The following is a 10,030-nucleotide window of genomic DNA, read 5'->3' on the forward strand; positions in this document are numbered from 1 at the left end:
CTCATTTTTTTCATATTGGTTATAGCCGAAACCTCACGATACTTTCTGTTTCATAAATCTCTTGCCAAATATTTGTTTATATTTGGCTACGGTAATGGAAAAAAACATGAAACTCATTCACTACATGAACAAGACATGATATAAGCATTAATCATAGCCACATGTGCTATTTTGTAATATTTTAAAATAATTTACTTTAATGAATACTTAATGGCCTTAGAATTATCTCTCTCTCTCTCGACAGGTGTCTTTGATTTAATTCTAATGAATAGAACTAGCAGGTTGGCTAACAATTGTTGCAAACGGCATTCAACATATGAACAAGAACGACCTTAAATCTTTAAAGATAATGGAGAGGATTTGCAGTGTTCTTGTCACCCTTCCAGTTTTTTTTTATAATGAAAGCAATTATTATTATCAGCATGCCTTAAAAATTGTTTCAGATTCTAAATTCCCAAAACTAAATTGAGATCAGACATATTGTGTATCCGAAGATCCCCCAAGACAATAAAAGTGTGAATCATTCCAGATCGGAAGAGTCTGATTAAATGTCTATTATGTATTATATGTCAGTATTTATATCCTCTATATAATGTCTGCAAAAAAAACTAACGGGTAACTGACATAAGAGAAAGCAGCCCCGACCAACAGCGACACTTTCTGCTTTGAAATTTATTCTGTATGGTTAGAAATATAAATTGCAATTAATGGACACACTGAAAAGTGTGGTGAATACGTATTTGAAAACAAAGCACTTCTATAGAAAACGCAATCATGAATATTTAGGATTTTTAATTTTACTTCGTGATACAATATTTTAGCAAAAGCTGCAACAGATACAACTTTTTTTGTCATTTGACAGGTTGTTAAGAAATGGAGATGTACACGGAGGATGCAACAAGACAATCTGAGCAAGCAATGGAGCTATTGCAAAAAGAACAACAAGGTGATGTTGAAAACAATCTAAAAAATTCACCTGCTGCAAAATTGACCAAAACAGACTTCTCAACACTAGATGGTGCCAAGACAGCCTCAAACGGGGTATGGGACATTTTTATCATGATCATTGATGTTGTTATGTCAACAGAGCAGATGTAAAATGTCTGTTCAAACATATTTTGTATATATACGTTTATTATGTATATATCTGAACAATTTAAATCGTCACATTTCAGTCACGCTTTTTAAATTTCCCTAGTCCGATTATATAAAATAATTTTCTTCACCAGTCGTCAGTATTGTACGGAAGCTCAGAGGGGATATGTGAGTTCTGTTTTTATATTATCTCGTGGCCACGAGATATAAAAAACGTATCTTGTAGCCATGAGATATAAAAAAAAACACAAAAAACAAAGAACAAAAAGTTATCTCGTGGCCACAGATATAAAAAAAGAAAAAATAACAGAAAAGTTAATTCGTGGCCACGAGATATAAAAAAGAAGAAAAAAATGAGATAGTTTAAAAACAAAAACAAATAGCTATCTTGTGATCACGAGATAGTTTAAATAAAAAAAAACACGAATTAACTTTTTTTGCTTTTTCTTTGTTTTTTCCTTCTGTTTTTCATATCTCGTGGCCATGAGATAAGTTTTTATTCTCTTTTTTATATCTCGTGGCCACGAGGTGATATAAAAATAAGATTCACATGTCCCATCTGAGCTTCCGTAGTATTGGTTTAACTAACGTTTAAATTCCATATATTTTTGATATATAACCGTTTAAAATTCATATATTTCTATGTAAACTCGTAGATTAATAACCGTTCATGGACGCATTTAGGAGTGAATGGGTGTCTTACTTTAAAATGATTTTCTTCAAAATTTCTTAAGAAAGTCATACCTATGTAGATTACAAAAATAAGGCAGAAAGATTAAACTACACCATGGTACTATTTATTTTAAGAAGATTTTGTAAAGATAACAAAATATGTAAAATTCTATTGTTATCTTCAAACAGATTCAACTTTCTCATCAATACTCCGAATGCGCCAAACTTTTGTGTGCAGTGTGGTAATCCGATAAACTATTAAAGTGTATCACAAATATTCTCTAAATATTCCGAAAAATTAGTTGCACAGAAATCAAACATTTTTGGCATCTGGTAGAGGAAAGCATGATGAATTTATAAAAAACAACAGCTGTCACTATTAGTGTCCAATGCCCCCGAACATTTATGCCAAGTAGCTTTAAAATCCCTTCACCGATGGCAGAGTTATGGGCCGGACAAGAAACAACCATGTTAACCATTAACCTCTAAGTGTGACCTTGACCTTCGAGTTAGGGGTCTAGATCTTGCGCATGACACGTCGTTTTATTATGGGGAACATTTATGCCAAGTAATTTGCAAATCCCTTGATGAATGGCAGAGTTATGAACCGGACACCAAACAGACCCTGTTAACCTTTGACTTCTAAGTCTGTCCTTGACCTTGAAGCTAGGGGTCTGAGTATTGCGCATGACACGTCGACTCATTATAGTAAACATTTATGCCAATTATTTCAATATCTCTTCATGGATGGACCGGGCACGAAACAGACCCTTTTAACTTTTGACCTCTAAGTGTGACCTTGACCATAGAGATAGGGATCTGGGTCGCGGCTTGACACGTTGTCTCATTATGGTGAACATTTAAGTCCAATTATATCACACACACACGCACGCACGGACGGACACTGCGATCATAATATGCCCACCTTCGGGGGCATAATAAAAAACAAAAACTGTTAATTCACTCCTTCGTGTATCCTTTTAAAATCCGTATTTGTGTATGTTTACTCACAGATTTGTAACCGCTTTAAACTCCTAGATTTGTAACCGTTTAAAACTTCTAGATTTGTAACCGTTTGATTTAAAATATATTTTTATATCATTGTATTTCTTTTTTTTTTTTCGAAATTAAGGCTTTCTTTAGTAAGTAATTGCGCGACGAAAAGATATTTTAAAGTCACTTGATGACCTTCTTATCTACAAATACAATAAATACAATTGTTTAGTCGAAAGCATTCACACATGTTAATGAAGTATTGAAATTTTACAAAAAAAAAAATATATAGAATTAATTTAGCTGTACTTTGTGTCATGCACATTAAAATATATATATACACGTCTTTAAAGAGACACCACAAAATAACTGTATTCTTTTGTACTTCCATGCTGGTAGTTATACATGATTTGCATGAAAAATATGAGATACACAAGAATTTAGTTCCAAGTTGACAGTGACATATATTAGGCTAAGACAATGTGTTTAATGTCTTAACATTTTATTGAATTAATGTAGTAATATGTACATAAATCAGTACATTTAGTTAAGTTTCAATCACATTTTGTCTCTACAGTGTAAGACTGTTATTCATCTATATTCTTAAAACTATGCTGAAAAGAGATTTACTGAATAAGCTTGCAGATAAAGTTGTGAAAACACATTTATTTAGGAAGGGCCTAAATTGTCCACCTGAAAACTTGTCGTATAGATGTATATATTACTGTATTATAAAAATGATTTTCATGAAGTTTTTGTGGGCGAAAAAGGGAGGTCACTAGCTCGTGGTGGGTCTTTAAGTTTCAAATAGAGAGTTTGCGTAATTACATGGCCATCAAAGCACAACTTTCAATGTTCCTCATGATTCTTTTTTTTTTTTTTTTTTTTTTTGTTGAATTAAAATTGCAACGTGGTATACCGTGCATAATATAATTAAATTTGTACTGTTTTATTGAAGAAATGCTGGCTATTGAAGACTTGTCTTATATGTGTATGTGCTGGAGTTGCCGTCTGCGTATTTCTGTTTTTGGCACAAAGAATCAAGTAAGTATCAGTGTTGTTTTATTTCCCTTCGTTTAGACCTATAGATCCTTGTGGTTTTTAACATCTATTTCTGTAAACTGGTCGTTGTGGCAACCTTTGTAAACAGTGCTGTTGAAAATGACAAAAGGCAATTATGATAATGCTAACGCGACTACATTAGATCAATAGAAAACTAGATATGTACATGGATTGCGTTGCAAAAGATTTTTCGATCTTCCATGTGTTATTTTTATAATATCAGATAATTCATTAATAAGTTGACTAAACTACATGAAAATCTTAAACAGATAAAGTTTATCAACACCTCATTTCTCTAATACTTTATATGTTAGATATATTTATTACAACTGCAGTAAATTAGAGAGTAAAATAGAAGCAGAAATGGACAAACAGCAGAGCAGCTCAGAATCTAGCGTACCTAGGTTTGAAGCAATGAGAAGTCAACTGACTGGCATCTATCTCCTCACTAATGAAACGCTACCCGGAATGAAATCCATGGAACAGCCGAAATATTTCGCTTCCGACAATCATACGCGACAGAAAAATGTCAGTATTGATCAGAATACACTTAAAAGTGAAACTCGAATGCAAGAAGAAACATCAGAAAACGACATGGCATTGAGGAAATATTATTTTAATATAGGTATGCTCCTTACTTGTATTCTAAGCATTGACTTTGGTATTGCAAGTGAAAATATTCACGTAAACCGTTCTTTGGAATAGAATTCGATGTCACAATAAACAGTTTATCTTTTATCTGTGAATTGGTAGAACGGTTTCAGAATTGAATTTAAAACGTATTTATTTACTGAATATATGTTGAATACGAGGAAAAAGCAACATGTCTATATTTAAATATGATCATTTAATGTTATAAAAAAAATAAATCTAGGAAAAAGAAGCATCTAACTTTAAAACATAGGACTCGTTTAAGTATAAATCATAATGACAAATCGTAAACAGGACCCGAGTAGAGAGATAGCAGACTCGGTTTGAGAGGTAGCAACTCGTTGAGGGGTACAACCGTATGAGAGGTAGCAGACCCGGTATGAGAGGTAGCAGACTCGGTATGAGAGGTAGCAGACTCGGTATGAGAGGTAGCAGACTCGGTATGAGAGGTAGCAGACTCGGTATGAGAGGTAGCAGACTCGGTATGAGAGGTAGCAAACTCGGTTTGAGAGTAGCAGACTCGGTATGAGAGGTAGCAGACTCGGTTTGAGAGGTAGCAGACTCGGTATGAGAGGTAGCAAACTCGGTTTGAGAGGTAGAAAAGGTAGCAGACTCGGTATGAGAGGTAGCAGACTCGGTTTGAGAGGTAGCAGACTCGGTATGAGAGGTAGCAAACTCGGTTTGAGAGGTGGAAAAGGTAGCAGACTCGGTATGAGAGGTAGCAGACTCGGTTTGAGATGTAGGCCTAATGAAATGTACAACAATCGACACGCCCTAATCATTGCCCTCAGCATTTTATAGACTACAAGATCCCAAAGGATCAGAAAATATTTCCAGACTCAGTCAAAGTCCTATCAAACGTTATTAAAGTATGCTGCATTGTAAAAGTGGCCTTTGCTACTTACTGGCATGTGCATTGTTTTAAAGCCTACCCCTGTAAGAACAAAAAAAATTCAAAAATCAAAAAAAAGAGTAAATTGATTTTAAAATGAACAAACATGCTTTTGCAAATATCTAGATCTAGATCTAATACGAATTTTCACTAACTTTAATGCAAGACTCAACGGAAAAGGTAGAAAATGAAAAATTAATTACCACAGATGTGAAAGGGTTGCGTAATAAGAGGGCTTATAATTTTGTTTCAGGTATGCGAGAGGACAGTATGATGCAGGATTGTCAGAATTCTCACATGAAACACTCTTTCCCCGACATTGACTATGCGTTTCTTGGTTACGACATATATCGGGGATATCCCTTAGCACATGGGCATGATCCTGGATTTACTTACCCAATTTTTGATGCCGACTATTCGCATGGAAAGCAGACAGCCGATTGTCGTTATAGCGTCCCTAAGGGCCTTGTTGTGGTACCAGATGTGTCCTGTGTGACATCATTCACTTCTGACGTCATAGAGACCAGCAAGGAGCTAAACCGTGATCTGTCCACAAATGCCGGTGTTAGCGGCGACGGTTTTGGTGTAGCGTTCTCCGCCAGCGCGGGCTACAAACAGGTCTTTTCTGACTTGTCTTCCCACGAATCTGTATATATAATATCTTCAGCCCATTGCAACTACTACTACAGTAAGTTTCAAAAGGAAAACCCACCACCATTTACAGATATATTCGTCGGCTGGATTCGGAGGTTAAATAGCTCAATAAGCAAAGCTCCCTATCTCGACTTCTTTGATACTTTTGGCACTCACTTTGCAAAGGAGATCACCTTTGGTGCTAGATATTTGTATGAACATAAAATGAAAAGTTCCATGTATAAAAAGAAAAGAGAACAGGGCATCAACGTTGCAGCTCAAGCTAGTTATAGCGGTCTAATCCGCGTTAGCGGTGGGTTCAGTCTGTCGGTCGAACAACGCCAAGAAGCTTCCCAGTTTTCTAAGTCAGTTGAAACAAAGACTATCACTGTTGGTGCAGCTCCACCGGCTAATGGAGACGCAATGACATGGGCTTCTACTGTCCAGAACAACCCAGTACCCTCCAAATATAAATTGGAGCCCATAGAATCACTTTTCAGAGAGGATTACATGGGATATCTCGACGTAGATTATGAAACAATATCAGTCAATATAAAAACATTTAAAGAAGAATATTACAAAAGGCTGGTGCCTGACGAGCTACAAAGACATATAGAATTTCTTTCTGGTAAGAACTGAAATAAAAGGCGTTTATAACATGTTCAGATAGAGCTCTACATTTGTCTTACTCTGATAGGTTCGATGTAGCCAGTAAAATAAAGTAACGCCATTTTTATCTCGTCACTCTTGTCCGAAGTGTGTTACGTTTATTTCACTGACTAACAAGATGCATATTTGGTCCCCCACAAAAATAGTAAAGATGGTAAATGAATGTAGAAAAAGATGCTGTCATCAGTTGCAAATCTGTTTTCCTTAAATGCGGAACTGCATATAAATTTGTATATATAATACGATAGAAATGGTTACTAGTGATGTCTAATGCGAAAATGTCTCTGTCATGTGTAGATATTTTGAAAATGTAAGCAATCTATTAAAAGATATTTCGGTGGAGTCTGCTCATGAGAGGTAATGTTATGTGCAGCACCTCTAAGACCAGAGGCCCTATCATTATTTATCTTACTTTCATAGCGACATATCCCTTGGTCGGTGTTACATACCGATCTGTATAGTGTATCTATTTGAAAATTTCTGTTATTAATTAGGCACGTTATTTCAAATTCAGTAAGTTTCCGCTCGGTTACGTTTTCTCGGTATGTGATTTCGGCATTTTTCGGTTGTCATGGAAACCATTGTTTGTATGGGCTATATTTACGGCCAAAAAAATGCCGAAATAACAGACGAGATTACAAAGTTGCACGGAAACTGCCGAATGCCATAACGGGTCCACTGCTTCAATATAGAAATAATCTACTTTCAGATGGACGTGTGACTAAAACACTTACAGTTGAAAATGGTGGTTCGTATGGATTGTGGTTTACACCACAGTTCTGTCCAGTAGGGACATTTGCTATTGGATTTAATATGAAGGTATGTATTTCAGAATTATTTCCCTATTTGGTCTTAAAATGATTGAAACAAAGTATATAAAATGCACTTGTTGTACATATACAACGATAATTTTAGAATGACTACAGACATTTTAAATAAAAGAATAAAAAAGTTTATATATCTGAGAAATATATCATAAATGTAAATGTTTTACCAATGTTCTTTAAAATGAAATAAAATCTGCAAATCTGTGATTTTTTTTTTCAATATTTATTTTACAGTACGAAGAAAACCAAGGAATTGACGGTGACAATACGGCCCTAAATGCCGTTAGCCTTCAGTGTGCCGACAGGAACGGTGTACGGAGAACGTTACAAAGACTTGTTCAGTCTGCCGCAGGTCATAGGGGTCAATGGACTGGCGATGTTTTCTGTCCAAAGAACAAGCATATACCTCTTTTCTTGCAGAGGTTTGCGCTAAGGGTTCAACCAGAGGTATTTTCATATGTTCTTACATGTCCCGTTACATGAAATTTAATTGCAAACAAATTCATCCATTGATTTAAGTAAGAAAAGTTCCCTTATATCTGACTGATCGCAACATTATAATGAACGTCCGTAGATGCGGTGGTATTGGTACAACATCCCAAGTTGTACACAAACAAATACAGTCGACACCATCAAAATCAGTTCCTATGTATTTCTTATTTTCTGTCATGCAATAACTAACCTCAGAAATCATTACATTTCAGTTAACTGTAATTGTTGATACAATACTTTCAGAAACAAACAGGAGACGACACCATGGCAAACCTTGTCCGGTTTTCGTGTAATGATTTACACTGGACCCAAAATCTTCAAGAATTAGCAAATCCTATAGTTGGAGCCGAGGGTCAGTATGGAAAATGGAGTGAAAAATGTCCAACAGGCTCGGCAATATGTGGGATCCAAACCCGTATCGAGGGTCATCTGTCAAAGGGCGATAACACCGCTCTAAACGACGTCCGTTTCTTCTGTTGTGACTCTACATAATGATCAAACAGTGTCTTGACACATTCATCTTCTCTTTTTTTTCAAAATACTGGACCAATAACAGAAAAGGGACTTTATCAAAATATCATTTTGTAAGCAGCAGCGTCCATTTTACTTTTGCTTTTTCCGGCTGTGTACAGGAGTACCCTCCCTGAATTTTGTTGACTTGGTTTCAAATACCATTCAGAGGTCCAAACAATTAACTACTTAAATTGTATGTAGACTTTGCCAATATGTATGTATATATGTATGTATGTGCGGGCGTGCGTGCGTGCGTGCGTGCGTGTAAAACTATATGATTAACAAAGTTAATTTACAGGAAGCAACAACTATGTTTCTGAAATGAATTTCTAATTCTTATTTGCACGTTGTGATTTAAATAAATAAATTTAAAAAATGCGTTACAACAGTTCAGATCGTTTTCGTTTGTTACACACGTATAAATGTTTTAATTGTTAACAAATCGTTCGATTTGTATTGTTATTTATATTTTCTTCTTTCAGTGATAACTGATAACTATCAGAGAACAGATATATTTCTATAACAGCCGTACTATTGCGTACGATCAATCTATTTTTACCTTTCGTTTTTGCTTTATAAAGTACATAATTTAGGGTATAAACAGTACTTTTCTGTTGGCTTTAGTCTGAGTTTAGAATGTTGCATTTGGGACAAAAAGAAGCATTTTTCAGCAGGCTTTCGGCGTATTCTTTGGAACTACTGGGTGGAAATTATCAAAGTTTTGTTTTCGCGGTGCAGATCTTGGCAGACTACCAGTATCAGTTAGGCTTATCTTTATTATAAAGCACAGGACAACGTTAGAGTTAGGAACAATTATAGCAAAAACAGTAAATGTCACACTTCTGTCTCATTGTTTTTAAACTACATTACACAAATAAATAATGCCTGGGGCTTTCTGCTGGTGGGTCCCGCAGACCAGCTTTGACCTAATTTGCTTCCTGAGTTGCTTTGATTAGCCTGTTTTAATGATTATTTATTATGTCTTGAGTTTGCCGTGTTTTTTTGTAGTTTAATAATATGTTATCACCTCTGCTTACCTTGTTTGGCTGATTGCTTAGTATGTGCTATCTAGCTTGCTTGTATGCTTCTGTGCATATTATTGTATTGTACACTGTCTGTATATGTGACATGCTCTCTTTCATGTTGTTAGTCATTTGCTGCTGTGAGGAAGTTGCTGATCAGTTCTTTCCAAATCTGATTTGGGGGGATACAGTTTTTATCACCATTTCTTAAGCATACACGTCTGTGTTGTTTTTTTTGTATTGCAGATCTTATTTTCCTTACTTATGGCAGTTTTTAGACAGCAGCGTCTAGATCAGCAGCTTCAACACAGATTTTAACACTTGTATTATTACACATGCTCATCCAGTTCTACTTAAATTAGTGTGCTTAATTAATTTCTCTTTTGTAGCTCTTTTAATTTTGTTAAACTTGTTTTAATTTGTTGTATAGTCGGTTCAAAAGCTCTTCAGAGCTTATGTTTTGTAATGTTGCCTTCTTGCCGACTCAAAATAAAACTTATTGTATTGTA

At 35.3% G+C, this 10,030-nt stretch overlaps 1 protein-coding gene across 3 annotated transcripts; it reads left to right on the forward strand.

The window, feature by feature from the left end:
- Window positions 1-552: 552 nt before the first annotated feature.
- LOC123548751 (uncharacterized) lies at window positions 553-10,030 on the forward strand. Of its 3 annotated transcripts, none has more exons than XM_045336272.2 (8): window positions 553-684; window positions 863-1,041; window positions 3,719-3,804; window positions 4,158-4,447; window positions 5,619-6,626; window positions 7,377-7,486; window positions 7,729-7,941; window positions 8,230-10,030. In XM_045336272.2, the coding sequence occupies exons 2-8, from the start codon at window positions 874-876 to the stop codon at window positions 8,476-8,478; spliced, it is 2,124 nt and encodes a 707-aa protein (XP_045192207.2). In that variant the 5' UTR covers window positions 553-684; window positions 863-873; the 3' UTR covers window positions 8,479-10,030. The 3 variants fall into 3 exon arrangements, with proteins under 3 accessions (XP_045192207.2, XP_045192208.2, XP_045192206.2); XM_045336273.2 differs by having other exon boundaries at window positions 624-679; XM_045336271.2 differs by lacking the exon at window positions 553-684 and having other exon boundaries at window positions 691-1,041.

Source organism: Mercenaria mercenaria, chromosome 6, assembly GCF_021730395.1.
Source record: "Mercenaria mercenaria strain notata chromosome 6, MADL_Memer_1, whole genome shotgun sequence".
Classification (NCBI taxonomy): domain Eukaryota; kingdom Metazoa; phylum Mollusca; class Bivalvia; order Venerida; family Veneridae; genus Mercenaria; species Mercenaria mercenaria.